Source organism: Lissotriton helveticus, chromosome 5_1 (assembly GCF_964261635.1).
Source record: "Lissotriton helveticus chromosome 5_1, aLisHel1.1, whole genome shotgun sequence".
Taxonomy (NCBI): Eukaryota; Metazoa; Chordata; class Amphibia; order Caudata; family Salamandridae; genus Lissotriton; species Lissotriton helveticus.
Window position 1 is genome coordinate 443,146,248 of NC_136065.1, and position 24,537 is coordinate 443,170,784.

The 24,537-nt window shown below is 46.8% G+C and overlaps 1 protein-coding gene across 1 annotated transcript in view; it reads left to right on the forward strand.

Annotated features, from left to right (window-relative positions):
• Positions 1–24,537, forward strand: part of LOC144753201 (E3 ubiquitin-protein ligase TRIM39-like) — an 85,350-nt gene that overhangs the window by 17,821 nt on the left and 42,992 nt on the right. The window contains exons 3-5 of the mRNA XM_078640962.1: positions 4,123–4,353; positions 7,514–7,536; positions 18,986–19,038. Coding sequence (XP_078497088.1) covers positions 4,123–4,353; positions 7,514–7,536; positions 18,986–19,038 — 307 coding nt within the window. The remainder of the gene's footprint in view (positions 1–4,122; positions 4,354–7,513; positions 7,537–18,985; positions 19,039–24,537) is intronic.

The following is a 24,537-nucleotide window of genomic DNA, read 5'->3' on the forward strand; positions in this document are numbered from 1 at the left end:
CTGACCAGCTGACAAGCTCTCCGGTGTAGCACCTGTGTGCCTTGGAAGGGTACTGTAACCTGCGACGACCTGGGCTCCTTCTCAGCAACCCCCAAATACTTTTTTCATGTTCTAAAATAACTATATGCTCTCTACTGATGATGGGCTAAACCCTGAAACACTAGTGTCTAGAGTTATCTGCACTGCCAGAACCAACAATTGGTAAAAACTACAGCGACTTGAAAGTGCGAACTAACTGCATTTACCAGGATGCAACGGGGTCAAACAGCGCTGAGATGACAAGCAGGGTGCTCCCGCCCCCATTTCCTGTTTCTTCGGCCTTGAGCTGACGAGCTGACGAGCTCTCCGGTGTAGCACCTATGTGCCTTGGAAGGGTACTGTAACCTGCGACGACCTGGGCTCCTTCTCAGCAACCCCCAAAGACTTTTTTCATGTTCTAAAATAACTATATGCTCTCTACTGATGATGGGCTAAACCCTGAAACACTAGTGTCTAGAGATATCTGCACTGCCAGAACCAACAATTGGTAAAAACTACAGCGACTTGAAAGTGCGAACTAACTGCATTTACCAGGATGCAACGGGGTCAAACAGCGCTGAGATGACAAGCAGGGTGCTCCCGCCCCCATTTCCTGTTTCTTCGGCCTTGAGCTGACGAGCTGACGAGCTCTCCGGTGTAGCACCTATGTGCCTTGGAAGGGTACTGTAACCTGCGACGACTTGGGCTCCTTCTCAGCAACCCCCAAAGACTTTTTTCATGTTCTAAAATAACTATATGCTCTCTACTGACGATGGGCTAAACCCTGAAACACTAGTGTCAAGAGATATCTGCACTGCCAGAACCAATAATGGTTAAAAACTACAGCGACTTGAAAGTGCGAACTAACTGCATTTACCAGGATGCAACGGGGTCAAACAGCGCTGAGATGACAAGCAGGGTGCTCCCGCCCCCATTTCCTGTTTCTTCGGCCTTGAGCTGACGAGCTGACGAGCTCTCCGGTGTAGCACCTATGTGCCTTGGAAGGGTACTGTAACCTGCGACGACTTGGGCTCCTTCTCAGCAACCCCCAAAGACTTTTTTCATGTTCTAAAATAACTATATGCTCTCTACTGACGATGGGCTAAACCCTGAAACACTAGTGTCAAGAGATATCTGCACTGCCAGAACCAATAATGGTTAAAAACTACAGCGACTTGAAAGTGCGAACTAACTGCATTTACCAGGATGCAACGGGGTCAAACAGCGCTGAGATGACAAGCAGGATGCTCCCGCCCCCATTTACTATAGAATTGTGGTTCGATGTTAATGTCCCAACGGGAACTCAAGATCATATTAATTGTGCAAATATATCAGCATAAGGATTGTTAACGTTAACAAAAACAACTGTCCTTAATTTACCATTCATATTTGAAGATTATCTATCTCGTGCGCAGTTCTGATCATGATCAGGTGTCTTTGCGTACTTAGCGACATGAGGTTTAGGTTATGTCTGCAGTGTGTGTGCCACAGTGTGTGATCTCATGAGTTGGGCCTGGGTATTCCTATTACCACACATGTGCTGCACATCAACCGTACCTACATGCACTGGGCATGCACACGGAAGGTTAGTGCAAGGGTCTAGGGCTCACACCAAACCAGTACAGTAGACTGTACTTTCATCGGACACAAGAAAGAGGTCTGGTCATAACTAATGTCCCGCAAAGCTTGGTGCGCTGCCACCACCACTTTAGGTGACTAACCCAGGACAAGAGAAGTAGTGTCATCTCGGTTATGAGGGCACACTTGGTACGCCTTTCCAGGTCACCAAACAGGTACTGTTCTGGGCTTCAGGGGGCTATAACATTACAGTTTTGCACAACACAGGAACACATTCCTTATTGGCACTGGTGATACAAGGACACAACCCTCTACCAAGGAGTGAGCTAAGAGGTGCAACCCTCTGCCAGGACCAGTGACAGAATACAAGAGCACAACACTACCAGGACTGGTGTCACATCACAGGAGCACAACCTTCTACCTGTATACTAGTGACATGCACAGTTGCACAACCCCCTACCAATAGTGGAGACATACCCGACTCCACAAAATGTCTGACTACAGTCATTTTTGGTGACGCAAGAGAAACGCACCTCTCTCCACTGCTGAAACCCAGCCCAGATTAGCCCAGCACCATGTGACTCTGGGCAATAGCTTGCTTAATCTTCCAGACGGCCCCCCGCGCCTAGAGACCCTTACGGGTGATTGTGCGCTTTACAAATGTGGATTATTATATTAATATTATTATTCCTACTGGGACGAGGCGTGCCTCACCTGATAAAACACAGGCTCCTGCTCTAAACCCCAGTGTGACGTACCGCACCCGAGAACACACAGGCTCCTGCTCTAAACCACAGTGTGACATACCACACCTGATAACACACAGGCTCCTGTTCTAAGCTGCAGTGTGACATACCTCACCCGATAACACACGGGCTCCTGCTCTAAGCCACAGTGTGATGTACCTCGATAAAAAAAGAAACAATTGATGAACGGAATGCTGGACAATGCAAACATTCACCCCCAGTCAAAAGGATCTGGGTTTAATCCATCATTCTTTTGCTCACCACACTGCCCCAGTTTGGACCCAGCTATATGCAAATCAGTCTTGACCCTGTTCCTTATGGGAACAGTCCAGCCCAAACTTCTAAGCCAGGTCCTCCCTGGACCGGAAACAATCATCCTGGGACCGATTTCAGGGCATCACCCTTCATCATCCAGGCTAGCTTGAATCCAGTGGTGTAGTGGGCACTTGAGAACACACAGGCTCCTGCTCTAAACCACAGTGTGACATACCACACCTGATAACACACAGGCTCCTGTTCTAAGCTGCAGTATGACATACCTCACCCGATAACACACGGGATCCTGCTCTAAGCCACAGTGTGATGTACCTCGATAAAAAAAGAAACAATTGATGGACGGAATGCTGGACAATGCAAACATTCACCCCCAGTCAAAAGGATCTGGGTTTAATCCATCATCCTTTTGCTCACCAGACCACCCCAGTTTGGACCCAGCCATATGCAACTCAGTCTTAACCCTGTTCCTTATGGGAACAGTCCAGCCCGAACTGCTAAGCCAGGTCCTGGCTGATGAGGGCTGAAAGCCCAAAACAGGTTCCAGGATGCTTGTTTCCAGTCCAGGGAGGACTTGGCCTGGCAGTTTGGGCTGGACTGTTCCTATTGGGCGCAGGGTCAAGACTGATTTGCATATGGCTGGGTCCAAACTGGAATGGCATGGTGAGCAAAAACAGATTTAGGCCCAGATCTCTGTACTGGGGTGAATGTATGACATTGTCCTGCATTCTGTCCATCAATTGTTCTTTTCGTACCTCACCTGATAAACACACAGGCCCCTGATCTAAGCCACAGTATGACATACCTCGCCTGATATCTCACAGCCTCTTATCTTAGGATAGAACGAGATGTCTAACCAATCTCCTCAGTCATCTTTTACAGAAAAAGCTGAATTACCTTCAGAAACACTGATTCATCTGGTAATTCTGCATTTTGTAACAGAATGCATATACTTTGTTTATGAATTTGAACGTGAAATTACCTCATCAGTGATTCTACATCACTCTGAATGAGGCCATTGTAGGACACCCCCTCAGCGCCTCCTCTGGGCGAGCACATCCATTGTGCTGGCAGGACAGGGGCAGCCCACACTTCCCAAATCTTTTGTCTTCCATCCCAAGGGCTGAAACGTCCTGGCCCCCCTTCTTTTACATCATCATTTGACTTCAGCCAGTGTCTCCCCTCAGCCCGTCTTTGACTGTCTCTGCCTGTGGTGGGTTTCCTTCCTTGCACTCCATGGATCAAGCTTCTCTGCAACTTCAAAATTCTGACCTCTCTACAGTTCATGAGGCGTCTGAGGGAAGGGGGAGGAGTGTGAAAAAGATGGACGACGGTAGAAGGGAAGGTAGTAAGACTCTGTCGTTCAGAAATTAGGAAAAGCACAGTAGTGGTCTGATGTTTTTTTAAGGAACTATCAACCCCTCCACCCTCCTCCTGGACTCCGACTCCAAGGATGGCTTGTAGAAAGCTTTTTAATATCTAAACAGCTTTTCTTTGCTTCTGACAGAACAAGCTAAGAACTGAGAAGAATAAAATTGAATCTGAATTTGAAAAGTTGCGGCAGCTTCTGAAAGAAAATGAGCAAGCGCTGCACAGAAGACTGGAGGAGATGGAGACGAAAATGACCATGATAGAAAATGCAAATATCACCAAACTATCCAATCAAATCACCTCTCTCAAGGCCCTGATAACGGAGATAGAAAAGAAGTCTGAGGCGCCAGCGTGGGAACTCCTGAAGGTGAGATACTGTTTGGGAAATAAAACAGAAGAAGGAAGTGACATATTCATGTTTTGTGTGCATTATTAAATGTATGAGCGGAACACATATGATCTCCTGGCTGAGTCAATGCACAGTGACCCCACGCACTCTGAGAGCCGCACACAATATACAGAGATGGATAATTTACATTGTCCCACTTGATGCTTTGAGCCCAACTCAATATACAAAGTGTGAAATGTACAGTGACCGTTTACAGCGTGATATACATGTTAATAACCCATCTATTTACAAATTATTTATGTATTTTATCTATCAGGGAGAATGCAAAACACCAAGCAAATCCAGTGACTGTAAATAATATATGAAGACCAATGAGCAAAATGTGTTAAAAGTTAGATACAAATGGAAAGCTTAATGAGTGACACCACCTGAGAGAATTGGAAAGAAACCAAAGTCCTTCTTTCCTAAGAAGTTTGAAAACCTTTCTGTTCTAATGTGTTTACTTGTCTCCTGGTGCAGGTCGCCACTTAGGTTTCCGTGCACCAAACCTCTTGTTAGGGTGAACAGCTAATTAACCAGGAATTTGAAATCGGTAATGGAAAGCTCACTCGGTTTTTGTCATCCCAGATAAAGATAGAGATTGCCACAGAAAACTCTTTAGTTTGAAGAATAGTAACAATTTTATATTACGGGTAACCCCTGATTATATTACAGTGTGCGAAATGAATGTCCACAAATTGCTGCCCGGCAGCAATAGAAATTTGATTTACAACTGGATTATTTTAAAACAGTAAACGGCAACCAAATTCCTCAACAATATGGCTTACGGTGGGATTAGAGGTGTAAACATCCTTATTGTGGTCATATGCTGTCACTTTAACAGTGATGCTCTACTCAAATAAGTTGATTAGTTTAAAGCCAAGAAGCTTCCTGAGAAGTAGCTCCATGTAAAGGGCACTAGATGATGGTGACGGAGAACATCCAAAACATCTCTCGGAGGGCGACAGGGAGCATCCCTCGGAGGGTGATGGAGAGCCTCCCTCGGAGGGTGACAGAGAGCCTCTCTCGGAGGGTGACAGAGAGCCTCCCTCGGAGGGTGACAGAGAGCCTCCCTCGGAGGGTGACAAAGAGCATCCCTCGGAGGGTGACAGAGAGCCTCCCTCGGAGGGTGACAGAGAGCATCCCTCGGAGGGTGACAGAGAGCCTCCCTCGGAGGGTGACAGAGAGCCTCCCTCGGAGGGTGACAGAGAGCCTCCCTCGGAGAGTGACGGAGAGAAACCCTCCCAGGGTGACAGAGAGCATCCCTCTGAGGGCGACAGAGAGCATCCCTCCAAGAGGGACAGAGAGCATGCCTCAACGGGTGACAGAGAGCATCCCTCCAAGTGTAGCAGACAGCATCCCTCTGAGGGCGACAGAGAGCATCCCTCCAAGAGGGACAGAGAGCATGCCTCAACGGGTGACAGAGAGCATCCCTCTTAGTGTGACAGAGAGCATCCCTCTTAGTGTGACAGGGAGCATCCCTCCAAGAGCAACAGGGAGCATTACTCTTAGTGTGACAGAGAGCATCCCTTTGAGGGTAGCAGGGAGCACCCCTACAAGTGTGACCGAGAGCATCCCTCCTAGTGTGACAGAGAGCATCTCTCCAAGTTTCACAGAGAGCATCTCTCCAAGTTTCACAGAGAGCATCCCTCCAAGTGTGACCGAGAGCATCCCTCCAAGTGTGACAGAGGGCATCTCTCTGAGGGTGGCAGAGAGCATCCCTCCCAGGGTGACAGGGAGCGTCCCTCCAAGTGTGACAGAGAACTTCCTTCCAAGTGTGACAGAGAGCATCCCTCTTAGTGTGACAGAGAGCATCCCTCCAAGTGTGACATAGAGCATCCCTCTGAGGGTGACATAGAGCATCCCTCTGAGGGTGACCGAGAGCATCCCTCGGAGGGTGGCATAGAGCATCCCTCTGAGGGTGACATAGAGCATCCCTCTGAGGGTTACATAGAGCATCCCTCTGAGGGTTACATAGAGCATCCCTCTGAGGGTTACATAGAGCATCCCTCAGAGGGTGACATAGAGCATCCCTCTGAGGGTGACATAGAGCATCCCTCTGAGGGTGACATAGAGCATCCCTCTGAGGGTGACAGAGAGCCTCCATTCACCAGCTGTGAACCTGGTATCACCCTCTAAACAGTACGTTTAACTCCTTATACTGACATGAACTTGTAATATAGCCACGCCGCATGCAAGTCATAGACAACTTGTCATAAAGAGTCCAATAGTCCAAATCCTTTAGTCTTGCCTGGTTCTTCCTTAAATATTTATAGAGGGTCTTTCATCTCAGCCCCTTCAATCCAACAGCTCACCCAATGCTAGGGATGAATTAATCCAGTAATTGGAGGGAGCTTCACACAAGCAGATCCTGCAGGGCACTCAGCTAGTACCCCTTCTGCTCTTACCTCCTCCTGCAGGGCACTCTTCTAGTACCCCCCCTTGTACCTCCTTTGGCTCTTAACTACTCCTTCAGGGCACTCTTTTAGTAATGCTTCTGTTCGTACCTTACTCTTCTGAAGAACACTCTTCTAGTATCCCTGCTGTTAATACTTCCTCCTGCAACGCCTGTTACCTGTAATGCTATTAGTATAATAAAACATGGCGCACCAGGATCTACAAGGAGGACTTCTGGCAGATTATTCACTGTTAATGTAATAAAGTGGCAGAAATCAAAGGTGGAGCATAACTCCAATAAGGGCGAGCTGCCTCTTTATTCTTGGCACTGATTTTACTACCTCTGAAGCCAGGGGTCACAAGGCGCAATCCATGAGTCGCAGCTGTAACCCCTGGCTAGTCCTAACTGATGCCCATGCATGTGACCCTGTTGAGAATATCGGACAATGTGTCCAGTGACTCCATTCAGAATATCAGAATGTGCTGTGTTTTGTGACTCCATTCAGAATGACACTGTGCTGTGTCATTACAATTCAGAATATCAGTTTCAGCTATGTGATTTGTCGCTATTCAGAATGTCACATTCTGTGCTTGGTCATGCGATGCCACAGAATGTGCTGTGTCATGTGACCGCAGCCACTGTTTTCTAATCCTAAATCAATTGAAGTGTTTCACAAATACTTTACCATGACTTTAACATCTTCTCCAGAAACTGATTTCACTTTGTTTCTCTGTTTTGCAGGATGTCAGAAGCACCCTAAGCAGGTAAGGGTGGTTTATTATTCTCCTGTCAGTGTGTACGGCACAGGTCTCACTGCTGCAGTGTGTAACTGCCACTACTAAGTTCACACAAAGTGCTAGGAAACTTTCAGATCCTCCTAAAATCACTTTGTATCTTCAAAAAAACTCTTAAGTCCTCAGAAAATACCTTTGATTCCTCTGAAAACTTAAGTCCTCTGAAAACTCCCTTGTGTCATCAGGAAATGCTCTTAAATTTTCCTAAATCCTTGTAAGAAAACTACTTTGAATCTTGAAATAATTGCTACAGAAATGAGTTGCTGTCCTCACAAAACCTATTTGTATCTATAAAACCTACCTGAAGTCCTCTGAAGAGTTCCCTGTACACACAGAAAACTAATGCACATTCTGGAAACTTCCCCTCTGGTTTCTTCAATTAGGAGTTGTGGAAAAACGAATTCAAAGTTTGCTAACTACGTTAGATCCCTTCTCTGCTTCCAAACAGCATTGAAATGTAATTAAAGCCATGTTCAGGCCTCATTCTTTAGTAAATTCCCTCCAATTAGAAGAGGTCTCGTCCATTTCTCATAAACTTCACTGTATTCCTCAGATCTGCTCCTAGTCCTAATAAATCTCTCTCTGGTCTGTAGTGGCCTCCCTCCAGTCTGTAGCTTCCTCTTGAGTCTTCAGAAGCCTCATTCCAACCCTCAAACATTTTCCCAGGTCACTGACCACTCATTCCAGGCACCACATCCTTCTTCAAGTCCTCTGAGACTTCCTTGTGTTTCTTCCAAATCCTCATTTCAATCATCCTTTTCTTTTACGGTCTTTATGTATAATTTTTGGTAGCAATACAGATTCAAACAATAAATATCAGCTCCTGTCGTATTTCATTGAAAACATGGGATGTGGTTCGGGGGCATCAGATCCATGTAATTTTTCATTTCTGAAATAAGATAAAGAGACATGTGTTTACAACTATAGCACCGTGGTCACACCATTGGTGAGGCCGTCTGTCCACACACATCTCTGTTCCTGTTGGATGAGGGGGGAGACTGACCCTAGCCCTCTCAGCCACCTTCTCTCACCTGCAGAGACTGCTCCCCACATCTCGATTTCCTGTGGGGTGTCTCCATTCCTGAGGGATCTTTCCACGGGCCTCATTTCAATCCTTAAACCTGTAAATAAGTTTCCAAACCTTCACCATGAGGTGAAACACACATATGTGCTGCTTGTTTACTGGCTGGTCTTGCTAACTCATTATTAACAGAGCTTTATGAGACACCATACTTCTCCATGATGTATTCTGTTGTGTAGCTAACAATGCAGTTTCCTCAAAGCCTGTACAGATACATGCCTTCTGGATCACTTAACGAAACAATTAAAGATGGTGGTGGACCCCATAAAATATTAGCACATGTTTCCAACACTGAGGTTCTAGTCAGTTTCGTGAGGGATGTGCAGCCTTGGCAGTTTGTCTGTTGTGGCAAGGTAAGGAAGTTAAAGTGGCGGGTGACAAACTGGCTTGGAGGTGCAGGGGGAGGTTGTTTCAGGTCTTGGCTGCCAACGAGCAGCCGTCCCTGTTAGTCCGGCGGATGTGACAGGCGGCAGCTAGGGATCCAGATCTAAGTTTCCAGGTGGGCTAGTGAAAGGTCATGCATTGGTTGAGGAACGCAGCCTCTTCATTGTGTGATGCCTTGTATGACTTGTATTGTACTGGTATCTCTTCATGAGTGGTAGCCAGTGGAGTTTCCTGAGGTATGGGGTTATGTGCGTCCGTCGGGGGAGGTCGAGGATGAGTCTGGCCGCTGTGTTCTGGATCGTCTGGAGTTTTCTCATGAGTTGGACTGTTATTTAAAGCTTCAATAACGTATAGTGAGTTATAAATTAAACAAATGCAGTGCTCTGTAAGAATCCTTCCAGTTCTGACACTGTGTTACTCAACGAATCCTTTGCATAGTGTCCACGCTTATTCACATTCTTAAGTGTTCTGCGTACACCCACGGAATATCATGGTATGCCCGTTAGCGGTATGTATGTATTCGTACACATCTCAACCAGGCGAATCCTCAGGGTCGCCGCCCTCTATCTGTTGCAGCTCATTTAGGAGGTTGTCCCAACATGCTGCTATGGGTTCTCGACGCAGTCCTAACGTTTCTTCATGCTTGATGGAGATGCTTTCTGACTTGGCCCATGCTAACAATGAGTGACGCCATGCCAGTACATGTGGTGGGTCCACGACTTTCCACCGTCTAGCTAGGAGTCTTTTAGCTACTATTATCCCCAAGTCTAGGAACCTAGACACTACTTAGGTGGCAGGCGTCCTCTTGAATTGATGCAGGAGGTATATGGACCATTCAAAAGGTAGTCCTCGACCTGTGCATGTGTGTAATATCCTGGTTATCGTATTCCAGTACACTCCTATTCGGGGGCAGCTCCATAACATGTGTACTAGTTCATCTCCTGGTGGGTGTTGTGTTTGTTTCTTGGGGTTGGTAGGATTCCTCAGGGCGACTTCATCAGCGCTTGCTGTGATCCAGTTCATGAAGTTTTCCACTGCTTATTCCGTGTCCAGGTGGAGGTGGGTAGGTGAAAGTTGAGGGTGTTGACCCAGCGTCGTTCTGATGCTTTGGACCAACTGCAACATGTTTCACTGGCAGTGGAGGTGGGGGTTTTGAGGGGCTCTGAGATGATGAGATGGACGCAGTGGTGGTCGGTCCAGGTGAGCTCTTCAGTGTGGGTGTAAAGATAGGGTCAAGCGTGTCTCCTGCGATGTGAGTGGGGTCGGTGAGTAATTGCTCAAGTTTGAGGTTGGCCATACTTTCTAGGATGTCAGCCGTGTTGGTGTCATCAATGTTTTCAAGGTGAAAGTTGAGATCTCCTGGGAAGATAGTTTCACCTCAATTTTTGATAGGAGCAATGAAGTCGGAGATAGGGTTGCAGAAGGGAGGGCAGAGTCCCGGGGGTCTGTAGGCGAGGGTTTCTCTGAATGTGGGCTTGCTGTTCGTTTGGAGTTGGAAGTTGAGGTGCTCCATGAAGGGGGTTCGTGTTGTCTGTGGTAGTTGCGCATTTGAGAGTCTCTTTGTGGATTATGGCAGTGATGCTGCCGTTTCTATTGGTCCAGTCTCGGTGCGTGATCTTGCATCCGTCTGGTATAGCTGTGGCAATACTGGGTGCTGATGCGGGGTTCAGCCTGGTCTCTGTGGTGAAGATGGTGTCTGGGGTGGTGATGGTTTTCCAGATTTCTGTTGCATCTTTTCCAAGAGAGCGTGCGTTGTTCAGCAGGCAGTTGATCTCTCTGAAGGGGTTGGCCATGGCCCTGCTGTTAAGTGTGAGTGACTTGTTGTGGCTCATGAACGTGGTATCAGTTGTTTCTCTTCTAGTACAGGTAAATCGGCAATTCTGGCAGGAGAAAGGGCCATTGGTGGTCCTGGGTGAGACCTGGGCGCAGCAGTTGTTCTTGCATCCGGAGTCCAGGGCTCTAAGTTCGTCTGATGTGAAGCACAGGCAGTCCGTGGTGGGTGGAGACCTAGTGCAGAGCGAGGTCCATGCACGACATACCCACTGTGCGCGTCTGCTACGTGGGTGCGTTGTGGTCTCCATGCCAGAGGACTGGGTTACTGGAGGAGGTTGCCAATGGTGCCCATAGGGGGAGACAGCAGGCACGATGGGGAGAAACGTGGGAGGCGAGGTGTAGGGAGCCGCAGGGCTGCAGGCAGCGGAAGGGAGGTCCCAGCAGAGCCTGGGGGCAAGGGATAGTCTCAGACCCAGGTGTGTGGAGAAGGTTGTGATATATCAAAAAGTGGGGTCAAGCATCAGCAGTTGATACCCTGACTTAAGATCTGTTTTGGAGAACAAGCTACCTCCTTTGATCTCATTTATTAGTCCATCCTTTGTAGGCGTGATATGTTGTTGTCTTTGGCATGCCTGATTTAGGAGGTGCATGGCCACACACAGCCACACATCTCCTGGCTGTTTGGGCGTCTGGGTGACAACATTTGTGAAAACCCAGGGAGTGGCCCATAGTCTCACTCGATGATGTCAGCCTCTTCCAGCCTTCATAGCTCCTCTTGCACTTTTGCCTGAAGATGAATTGCTTAAACAAAAAAAATATTCAGGCCTAAATGTTTCAACATAGCTCTATAAAATCGACCCATGTAAGAATTATCTAGCTCTCTAGCCAAGAGCCGGGAATTCTTGAACTGGAAAGCATAACATAAGGCTTGAAAATCCGGCAAAGTCAGCCCCCCCTTTCTTCAGTCACCTCCAGATCTTGTTTCATGAGATCCTAGCTCCCCTGGATACCGGTATGAAGCTGCCGACCCGCCCTTGCTTTAGTCTCCTCTGGAGCTTCTTTCATGAGATCCTGGCTCCCCTGGATGCCCATATAAAGCTGCCGACCCTCCCTTGCTTCAGTCTCCTCCGGAGCTTCTTTCATGAGATCCCGGCTCCCCTGGATGCCCATATAAAGCTGCCGACCCTCCCTTGCTTCAGTCTCCTCCGGAGCTTCTTTCATGAGATCCTGGCTCCCCTGGATGCCCGTATGAAGCTGCCAACCCTCCCTTGCTTTAGTCTCCTCCGGGGCTTCATTCATGAGATCCCGGCTCCCCTGGATGCCCGTATGAAGCTGCCAACCCTCCCTTGCTTTAGTCTCCTCTGGAGCTTCTTTCATGAGATCCCGTCTCCCCTGGATGCCCATATAAAGCTGCCGACCCTCCCTTGCAATTTCTGCAAAAGCTTTTTGGGGAAAGGAAGTGGTTTAGTGTTAAACAAGACGATCACCTTAGGAATAACCAGCATCATAATAATGTTCACCCTCCCACAGATACCGAGGGGCAGATTTTCCCTCCATCTTGTAAGAACAGCATCTATATCATGATGTTGCTTGAGCATGAAAGATCTTTAAAAAATAAGAGACAAGAGGCGTTTGGCAAAACAGGTTCAGTTTGTTTGATTAAACATAGCGGCCGGGAGAACAGTTACAAGCACATGGTCAAATTTCAATCGATTCGTAGCAGTCGTATACAAAGTTCATTATTGGCAGATTTTTTTTTCTGGCGAGCCTTTGATGATGAGGAATATAAATTGCTGCCTCTAGAGTCATACTTATTTTTAATGGATAATCCATGTGAGCCTCGACCTTATGTGGACGCATTGTTTCTAGAGGGTAACGTGTCCAGATGTCTGGCATGGGAAGCGCGTGATCACTGCGTGTGCGGTCTTCTGATTTGCTCTATGGTCCTAACTCATGTGGCATCTGACTTTATGGTGTTTCTGGAGTGCGCGTACCCCCTCCGTTCATGCGTGCTCTATTGTGGCCAATCTCCCTTGACCATTGAAGTGTCCCTTCGCCTATCTGTGGGATTGATCTAAGGTTTACTGTCAATGCATTTGTCTGCCAGCTATGTGCCACCCCAACTGTGACCTGTCAATCAATAAACTCAGCCCTAGCTCTCAGTCCTTGCTTGACTACGTATTTGCGTGTCATGTTGATGTGGTGTTCACAACTGGCAAATTAGTTAATAAGGACGCAATTTTGTTGGCACAAATCAATGTGTTGTTTCTCATATCAGCATTGTTTGATTTTTCCATATTAACAATGGGATACTTTGGTTAGGTTTACAGCCAGTATTTTCTCCAAACTCTGAGTTACCATGATCCTTAGATACCTAATCTGGTTTCTGGTTTGAAGCCCTACCTTCTCTTTAGCCCATGTCATAATCGCTATCTTCCCCTTATAGATTATATTTGATAGGCAGGATCGCCAAACTGGACGTGGGGGAGGAGTGGCTATTATCTTTAAGAACACTCTTTCTTGTAGAACCTCAGAGAGTCCACTTCTGGAATGTGAGAGTTTAGGATTTTCGCTATCCTTCTCTCCCTCCTGCACTTTTGCAGGCATTCTTGTCTATAGACCTCCGGGTGACCACCACGGTTTTTGTAACAATTTATTGGATAAGATCTCGTTTGCCATCAGCAGTACACCCAATTTCTCAATCCTAGGCGACCTCAACATACATCTTGTTGAGGCAGATGCCGCGTCATCTCAGTGTCTGATTTTGTTGTCCCCCTCTATGATGTTAGTCAGACAGAAATTCCCTTTGGGTAAAATAGCAACAGTACATAGGTACTCACAGGCATACAGACAGAAACAATTTATGATGTTCCTTCATGTGGTTCACCCCCATTTCCTATTTTTATTATTTGCTGTTGGCCAAATGTAACCTAGTGCGATATCTATGCATCTTGCATCGTACTTCTCTGGTGTGTGTTCTCCTTAGCTGACTCTCATCCTTCCCACTATTAGTTTACTTCACATCTTTCTCATTCTTAGCATTAATCCCTGAATGTACATTTGGACGTGTTCTACTATTGTTGTTCATTTTATATAACTATGCTGTCTAATGCTGCTTACTGTATTTGATTTTGTTGTCCCCCCCCCCATAGGATGTTCTTATATTGTGTTCTCTCCCATTACTTTGCTGTAATTTTGTTTTGGGCTAAATGTATCTCTGCCATAATTCAGCCTTTCTATATTCCTGTTCTGATTAATCCTATGATTTAATCTGTTTACTCCTTACTCTCCTAATCATGTCTCCCCTCTCTCTTTCCCCCTCTCCCTCAGTATCACCTATCTCGAAACTTGGCCCCAACTCTTGGTCTATCCTCTACCCTGCCCATCTCTCCAAGCCGCATCCTCCCTCTATTTATGTCTCTCCCTCCCTCCTCTCTCAATGTTTTGAGACTGAACTATTTTGTCTGATGCCCGCTGGAGCTACTTGGTTTAGCTATAGGGGAGATGGGCCTTGGATTCCCTCCTTGGTCGTCACCTACCCAGTCGGTCTTTAGGCAGACTTCTTTTCGTCTCTCCTTATTGTCTCTTCCCTAGCTCCTATCCTCTTTCCCCTGAATCTCTCCTGCTACTCTGCCTACCCCCTGTCCTTTGTGCCCTTTGACTAAGCACTCCTTCTCCCCTTGTTGGGGAAAGATCCAATATTTATACTCTGGAGTCTCAGCGAACCCGCTGAGTGAGTCCACTGCGCCATGGGAGCCACTCACAGTTGAGGTATGGTATGGCACCCCTTGCCAAAGCACTCCCCCTCCCCTTTTTGGGGAAGGATCCAGTATGTAGGCCTTGGAGTCTCAGAGACCTCTCTGAGAGAGTCCACTGCGTAAAGGGAGCCTCTTGCAATAGAGATAGGGAAGGGATACCACTTCCCCTGGGATAACAGCTTACTGGACTTTGGACGTTGCCTTGACTCGTCTACCGGTTTGTGTCCCCGTCACCCTTCTTCTCATGCTGTGTCTCTCACCCTCCCCTCCTCTTTCCCAGCTTCATTATCTGTCTATTTCCCCCTTCTCCAACCCCCCCATAATCTCTCACCTTGCCTTCTTTTCCCCTTACGTATTAGTGCTTATTGTTTATCTCGACCTTACAAGTAACTATGTTGCCATGCTCTAAGAACTGTGTAACCTTTGTAACGATGTAACCTGTAACTATGATCTGATGCTCATGTAAAGCGCTCTGATACCTCCGGGTCTAGCCAGCGCTAGATAAAACTTTTAAAATAAATAAAATAAAATAAATAAAGTGTCTGTTGGACACTTTGGGAGTAGTTCACTTGGAACAAATTGCGGTTGGCCCTACACATACAGCAGGACATCTATTAGACCATCTCTTCACCAATCATGGTAACATCAGGTGTGACCAGCCCAGTTTTCTTCCGTGGTCAGACCACGCCCTGCTCTCTTTTGTCTGGGCTCCATCGGACTAAAATCATATAGCCAGCCTCTCAAAGAAAGTCAGCCGAACATGGTCGAGCCTATCTGTGGAGGACTGGGAGGCTGCCTTGAAGAGGTCCCCTCCGGCTCCTCATGATAACGCCGTCATTGCCAATGAGGCCTGCAATAAGTGGCTAATCTCAACATTAGATGTCACTCTTCCCAGAAAAGTGGTCAGCCATCGGACTGGCCCAAACAAACAACCTTGGTTTTCTGGGGAACTCAAGGAGCTAAAGCAACGCTGCAAAAGGGCAGAGAGGAAATGGAGGAAAGATTTCGCAACTGCCTCCAAAAATGAATATAGGTCAGAGCTCAGACTATACAAAAAAACAACTAAAAACTGCGCAATCAGAGTATTTTCAGGACAAAATCGAGGAAGCAGCTAATAGGCCAAGAGAAATTTTTTAAATATTTCAAGCCCTGGTGACCGCCCCCCCGGCCATTACAGCCTCGCCCGATCCCCAGAAACAATGTAATGATTTGGCCGCTTTCTTCGCTGCCAAGGTGTCTAACATCTATGCTGGCTTTGAGCCAACAGTACAGGCCACCGGCCCTATGGAGAGCGAGGACAGGTGTCCGGAGGAGGCTGCTTTAGACGCCTCTGAAGGACTCGTCGGCTTCCCGCCTATTGAATTGGCCACTGTGGAAAGACTCCTTGGTGCTCTCAAATCGGGTTCCCCTCTGGACGCTGCGCCGCCTGCAGCACTTAAACAAGTCTCAAGGACGGTGTGCCCGGCCATAATGCGGGTAATCAACTCGTCCTTGGAATCAGGAGTGGTGCCCCCATCTGGAAGATGGCGAAAGTGAAGGCCCTTCTAAAAAAAACATACTTGGACCCCGAAGACTTAGCTAATTACAGGCCCATTTCGTTATTACCGGCCCTTAGTAAAATAGCCGAAAAACACGTCAATCAGATCCTCTCCTCGTTTGTTGAGACTTCGGGTGCACTCCATTCCTCTCAGATGGGATTTAGAGCCAAGCAGGGTACGGAGACTGCCCTGGTGGCAGTGGTGGAGTCAACCAGGAGTATTGTGGACGCTGGTGGCTGCGCTGCGGTGGTGCTGCTGGACCTCAGTGCAGCCTTCGACACTGTCAATCATCCACTTTTGCTGCATCGTCTCCGCCGGGCAGGGGTCTCCGGAATGGCCCTTAAATGGCTCCAGTCCTTTCTAGCAGAGAGATGCTTCTCCGTTTTTGAGGAGGAGTTTTCATCAGACAAACTGCAATTGTATCACGGCGTTCCCCAGGGATCCTCACTCAGTCCTACCATGTTTAACATCTACATGCGACCACTGGCTGAGGTGGTGCTTCCCTGTGGAATTCAGCTTATCACCTACGCCGATGATACGCAGTTGGTCATCTCCCTGGCGAGGGATGACACGGTAGATCAGGGGAGCAATAATCTGACCCCATGTCTCACCAAAGTTTTGGAGTGGATGACCGCCTCCTTCCTAAAACTAAATGGGGCCAAAACCGACATTATGCTCTTGGGTTATAAAGCCCCCATCAATCTTGACCCATGGTGGCCACGTTGTTTGGGTCCCCCTCCTATCCCAAAGACCCAAATAAAGAGCCTGGGGGTGTGGCTGGACACCTCCCTGGGATTTAAGGTCCAGGCTAAGAAGGTTGCGGCTACCTGCTATGGACTGCTCCGGGTCCTCAGGAAAGTTCTGTCCCTCCTTCCTTTTGAGGCCAGACGCGTGCTGGTCCAGTCGCTGATTCTATCGCGGCTGGACTATGCAAACGCTATTTATTTGGGTGCTCCAGCAGGTACCATTCAAATCCTGCAATCTGTGCAAAATTGCGCAGCTCGGCTGCTTATGAATTCACCTAGACGTGGCTCGGCGAAGGCGGCACTTCGTTCGCTCCACTGGCTGCCGATTCAGGAAAGAATCATGTTTAAGACGTTGTGCATGGCGCATAAGTCCATCGGTAATAGCGGCCCTACCATTCTTCAGCCCTTGTTTCGCCGTCATCAATCTCATAGAACCCTGAGATCTAATCAGCGAAATTTGCTGGTAGTACCTAGGGTGAAGCGAGCCCGTATGGGCGGCCGCCAGCTCTCCTTCCAGGCAGCCAAGGGTTGGAACAAACTCCCAGATAACATCAGGCTTGAAATTAATCATCTTGCTTTCAGGAAGCTATTGAAGACATTTTTGTTCCATTGATTGTCTTCTCCTTGCCCTCTGGTCTTACAGCGCTGGGATGCCTCAGGGTAGCCATGCGCTATATAAGAGCGTACTCATTCACTCATTCATTCATATCCTGACAGACTCACAACATCTCCGGCATGCATTTCAAGCTGTGGAACAGAGACCTCTGAGTTCGATGTATACAGAACTATGTCATCAGCAGACAGTGCTATATTGGTAGTTAAACATGCAACTTCAAAGGGAAGAATGGTCCAATCCTGCCGAACCATCTGGGAAAAGGGCTCAATATGTAGATAGAACCAGAATTAGCGACAAAGGACACCCCTGCCTAGTTACCCTGCATCTCTGAAACAAAGCAGTAAGTTCTCCATAAACCAACATCTTGGCTGCCAGCACCTTATATAACATTTGAACAACTCCAGTAACATTGCTGCTGAAACCATAATTCTGCAATACCTCCCAAAGATAGATCCAAATACAGCTATCAAATGCTTTAGCAGCAACAATTCTTGTGATTGTTAACAGGAGATTAAAGGCCTCGACCATATCATTTGCATCGATAATTCAATGGGTTGATTCATACAGCTGTCTGTCAGGCACACACCCCTTTTGATCGAAATAGATCAACGTTTGAAGGACACCTGACAACCTCTTAGCCAAGATTCCTGTGATCATTTTGTAATCACAGTTCAACAACAATATAGGTGTATAGGAATCTGCCAACCTAGCATCTTTACCTGGCTTAAGGATCATAACTACAGTTGCCTCATACCAGGTGGGTGGAATTGAACAGCCCTCCAGAGAGATCTCATTAAAACAAGACCTCCAGAAAGGGACCAAAGAGTTTATCAATTTTTATAGTGTTCAGATGGGATCCCGTCTGGCTCTGCTGCTTTCCCTTTACTGAGCCTCCTAACCTGTTCCCTTATCTCTCCCTCTATGATCCTTCACCTAAGGCCTTAAATCTATTGTTGAGGGAAATCTTTGTTTTGCAACTTATCTTTCATTACTAAGGGGTCTGGGTTCAAATCTTCCTTATATATCCCACTAAGACAACCCAACATCTTGGTTGTAGAGGATGATGACAAGGTTTACACTGGCAGGATTGGGTGTGGTAGTGTTGTGTGTACTGGCAGGAATGCAGGTGGACCTCAGATAAGAAGGTATATATTAAGTATATACACAAGACTCCACCAGAAGCAGATGTAACCTGTCTCTGCCCCCCTCTCGCTGAGCTAAATGCCGCTCCTAGAAGACCCACGCCGAGGCACTCCATAGCATCACATGAAGCACGCTGGTCTTATTTAGCTAACTGCCATGGAACACCCACATCCTGTCACAAGATATTAAAGGTACTTTTGGATATCGATGGAGCTTTGACTGTTGTGTATGAACAGTAACTCACACTGAGCTCTAGTCCGCAGGCACTGCTCCTAATACTGAATATCATTTCAAATACGGGTCTTGTATGTGATGTTCATCCTTTGTTCCTGTAGCTGTCATTGCTCTTTAATACAAAGATGATGTGTCTGTTATTACAGGTGTAATAATGTGAAGATTCGGAGCGCAGAGATGGTGGTGAAGATTTATAAAGGTAAATGTCATTGTGATGAGTAGCTCTGTATGTTACTGTTCATGAAAAGCGTGTGGTATGGTATGGAATGTTATGTTCGTATGGTATGGGATAGTGTGTATGTGATGGTATTGTAAGGTTTGGAACCTTATGATTGGATGGAATGGTGTGGTTGTTCCATGGGTTGGGATCATGGTATAATATGGTATGATGGGATGGTGTGGTTTGGAATGGGATAGGATGGTATTAAATGGCCATTTGCATTCAATGGGATGGCATGTATTGGTGTGGTGTGCTATGAAATGGTAAGGCATGGAATGTTATGGTGGTATGGTATGGGGTAGGAAGGGATTAGATGTGATTGGATGGTGTGGTATGGAATTTTATGGTATGTTATGGAGGTATGGTATGGAACTTTATGATGGGATGGTGTGAGGCACCTACACATACCGAGCGCATGCACCTACACTGACCCAGCGCATGCACCTACACTGACCCAGCGCATGCACCTACACTGACCCAGCGCATGCACCTACACTGAGCTAGCGCACGCACCTACACCAAGCTAGCGCATGCACCTACACTGACCCAGCGCCTGCACCTACACTCACCTAGGGCATGCACCTACAATGAGCTAACACATGCTTCTACAATGACCTAGCGCATGCACCTACACTGAGCTACGGCATGCACCTACACTGACCTAGCACATGCATCTACAATGACCAAGCATATGCACCTACACTGACCTAGCACATGCATCTACAATGACCAAGCATATGCACCTACACTGACTTAACGTATGCACCTACACTGACCTAGCACATGCATCCACACTGACCTAGCACATATACCTACACTATTAATGCATTCACCTACAATGCAGTGTAATATGCGACTAGTACTCTATACCTTGGAGAATATATGTTACTCTTCACCACCTAATGCAGTGTACAGACTAGTATACCTTCTAGTAGCTTTCCTACTCTGCACCATCCAATGCAGTGTATTGACTAGTACTGTATACCTTGGAGTATCTCTGTCACTCTGAGTCATCTAATGTAGTGTACTAACTAGTACTGTATACCTTCTAGTAGATCTCTTTCTCGGTATCATCTAATATAGAGTACTAACTAGTACAGTATGCCTTGGATTAACTTTGTTTTCTGTACAACCTAATGCAGTGTATTGGTTTGGTACAAGTACCTTCTAGTAGCTTTCTTACACTGTTCCATCCAATGCAGTATACGGACTACTGCTGCATACCTTCTAGTAGCTCTGCCCCATAATATAGAGTACTGATTAGTACAGCATACCTTGGAGTAGCTGTCTTAGTGTGCCATCTAATGCAGTGTACTGACTAGTACAGTACACCTTCTAGTAGCTCTATCACTCTGTACCATCTAAAGCAGTGTTCTAACTAGTACTGTATACCTACTAATAACTTTCTTCCTCTGTACCATCTAACGCAGTGTACTGACTAGTACTGTAAACCTTCTAATAACTCTTACTCTATACCATCTAATAGTGTACTGACTAGTACTGTATACCTTCCAGTAGCCCTGTCACTCTGTACCATCTAACGCAGTGTACTGACTAGTACTGTATACCTTCTAATAACTCTTACTCTGTAACATCTAACACAGTGTACTGACTAGTACTGTATACCTTCCAGTAGCCCTGCCACTCTGTACCATCTACCAGTGTACTGACTAGTACTGTATACCTTCTAATAACTCTCTTACTCTGTACCATCTAAGGCAGTGTAATGACCAGTACTGTATACCTTCTAATAACTCTCTTACTCTGTACCATCTAAGGCAGTGTAATGACCAGTACTGTATACCTTCTAATAACTCTCTTACTCTGTACCATCTAAGGCAGTGTACTGACCAGTACTGTATACCTTCTAATAACTCTCTTACTCTGTACTATCTAACGCAGTGTACTGACCAGTGCTGTATACCTTCTAATAACTCTCTTACTCTGTACCATCTAAGGCAGTGTACTGACCAGTACTGTATACCTTCTAATAACTCTCTTACTCTGTACTATCTAACGCTGTGTACTGACTAGTACTGTATACCTTCTAATAACGCCCTTACTCTGTACTATCTAAAGCAGTGTCCTGACTAGTACTGTATACCTTCTAGGAGCTCTCCTTCTCTGTACCATCCATTGTGGTGCACTGATTGCTACTGTATACCTTTGAAGTAGCTTTGTCACTCTGTGCCATCTAATAGAGGGTACAGACTAGTACAGTACACCTTCAGGTACCTCTGAAACGCACCCCCTTGCAGAACAGTCGCCCCAAGATTTCTCATCCTTTTTTACCTGAAGGACAGCCGTCGAAGCCTGGTTTAGTTTTGAGAAGCAGCTTCACCTCTTGTAAGCCTATTGTTTCCTGCTAGTTCTTGCTTCTGCTCTAACTTTGCTGGTTTAAGACTCTTATTTTCCAGTAGTGGTGGAGCTTCCAGTCGCGAGGTTGAATCTAATTGTAGTAAGGGTTCACTTATATTACTTGTGAAGTCACTATTTACTCGACTGGAGTCCGTTTTGACCACTTTGTGAGTATCTGCCGCCTCAATATGGCCCAGCTCCTCTCCCCGTGTGTTAACTGATTCTGTTGTGTTATCGGTTATTATTTTTAAATAGGTTAGACTTGACCAGAATGACCAGCATGTGATCCACTCCCAAATTGGACTTTTTGTTATGTGCTTTGCTAAGCCTTTTACGCTGTCTTCAAGTGGGTCTGACCATCGTGCCAGTACAGTCTGCGATGCCACCACCGAGGGAACTACTAATCTCAGCCTGCTTGGCGGCCGGAACTGCCGCCAACGTCCCGTGACCGTGCCAGGAGGCGCTTATCATCTGCTCGGGGCTCCCATGGTGCAGGAACCCCTCATCATTCCAGTTCAGTCACTGCTGCCACCACACAGGGGACTACCAATCCCATCCTGTTTGCGGCCGGAACTGTCGCCAACATCCCGTGACCGCGCCAGGAGGTGCTTACAATCTGCTCAGGGCTCCCACGCCGCAGGAACCCCTCATCGTGCCAGTTCAGTCACCGCTGCCACCACACAGGGGACTACCAATCACAGCCTGCTTTGCGGCCAGAAGCGCCGCCAACGACCTGTGACCGCACCAAGAGGCACTTATAATCTGCGTGAGGATCCCGCGGCGCGCGGGTGTGCCAGGGCCATGGGCGGTTCCGTCTGCGCCCTATAGAGATCGTAGGAAACCGGGCTGAGCCAGGTCCCTTATTTCCACGTTCCTGGTCGCTAAAACTAAGGTACTGTTTATGTAGTCATTTTTATACTCCTTCCCAGTTAGTAAGAACATATAATTGCTAATTATCCAGTCATGGGCAAAATAAAAAAAAAATGTTGGAGGAGTGGGGGCAACAAAAAAAAACGACTATTGACTCTTTTTTTTAAACAAGGGCGGCCAGTGTTCTCTCAAAGGAGATAGATCTTACTGAAGGAAAGCTATCGCTGGAGATAGGTAAATCAACCACTATACAACCACTGTTGACTGGCTGTGGAGCAGAAGGAGCCAATCCCGGACCAATGTCAGCTCGCGAGGCCAACTTAGTCATAATAGATCCCATGCTAGAGACAGCTATGAGATTGGCGGAGGATCCCTTGCCCAGCCCCCCTACTAAGAGGAAGAAAATAGGCTGTAAAAGACCTGTTCGTAAGCCTCTGCCTGAAAGTCTCGTAACACCAACTGAGTCTGATCTAAAACATATCATTGACCTACTTTTACCTAAACTGTAATCCATAGTTGAACATTTCTTAAGGTCTATTCGGGAAACGTTGGAGAGGTTGGTTGCCGGAATCGATGCTGCTCTCCCATTAATATCCTCTCATCTCACTGTAGGGGAGTCAGTGGGAGGTTGCCACTCTGGGTCTGTCGGGAACACCAAACTACAGATGCCTGATAGAGGGGCCGAGGGCATAGACACAATTAAAGAATCAGTGGTCCCAGGTTGTTCAACTCGGATGCCCTCTGAACTACAATATTCGCAAAATACACAAAATACTGGGCCCCAGGAACAATGGGTAACAAAAAAGGCCAAGTTCTCGAGTACGACCAATAAGTCATCTGGTGCCCCCCCTCTGTGACGCAGATAGGGACGATGGTCCAATCAGTTCCATTGTGAGGGGTGCCATTGTTAAGGGGGCATGTACCTAATGTGACTGCTACCATTTACCTTGATAAGTCCTTGGTGAATAGTTACGAGATCATAGATCTGCCGCCAGAGGCTGCACCGTTGGCAATAGTCTTGGTGGGTGTCCCTTCAACTACAAGGGGGACTAAATAAACTACACTGGACTTGGTACACAAGGTTACACATTGGTGTAACACGAACATTGTGAATGGCCATAGAATATCTTTGGGCATTATTATGGCTAGGAGAGTGGGCTGGGTGGCCATAGGGTGGGGAAAAATATTGGGGGTGACTTTGTGATAGACAATATGAGATATCCTATAAAAGTTGATGCTTTGATGGAATGTGAGCTCAAGGGCAGCTCTAAAACACTGATTAGGATAGCCCCCCTCCAGTACTTCTACAAGCCCACTAATTTTCATCCATCAAAAAGCCATGCCTGCAGGCATCTGTAAAGACCAAACCAACTGAGAGCTCTGGTCCGACCTTAACCCTCTCAAATAGGAATGAACCCTTGCGTAGCTTACAGGGACTGGATGCTGTAGATTGACAATCATCACTTGAGGAAGAACCGATGGAGCTAAGAGCAGACGGTATGCGTGTCAATATTATCCCCTTACTTGTGAGCCCAGATCCTGCTAGGCTGCCCCCATAGGAGTGGGCAATATAATGCCACTTGAGAAGCCTGATTTTGTTACCGCCCCTAGTGTAACATCCCCTATCATAGATCCCGCTGCTTGAGGGTACTCGCGTGGAATGTACAAGGCGTTGGGACCGAGGGGGATGACGCTCTTTGGTGTAGGACATTCCAAGGCTGCCAAATAATTGCACTACAAGAGACATGGGATACAGGTGAAGGTTTTCACTTGGAGGGTGTTTACCTCATACGTTAAGCATGCAGTCCCCTCCAAGTCAGGGCGCGCAAGGGGAGGTCTTCTATTGGTTTCTCTCAACTTAGGCTACAATGTGAGCCACTTTGTGTCAATCTCCCCATTTTTTGGCAGTAGAGCATTATTAGTAATACACTTCTATAATTTTTTTACTTGACTTTTTGCAAATAAACATTTAGTTGTCTTGGAAGGTTTCATTGATACATCTAAAACACGGAAACATACTTCTTCTGAGATCTTTATTCTGGGCGATTTCAATACACATTTGTGCAAGTTGAACTGTATTTTAAATAAGGCCCATGCAGACGGTCTATTTTTTACCCATTTTGAACATACAGAGTCGGGCATACTCTTAGAGGGGCTTCTTGCTGCAAATAATTTGTATTGTTTAGAGCAAACGGGGTCAATACTCCTATTCCCACTTTTACCCGTAGAGGATGCTCCAGTATTATTGAT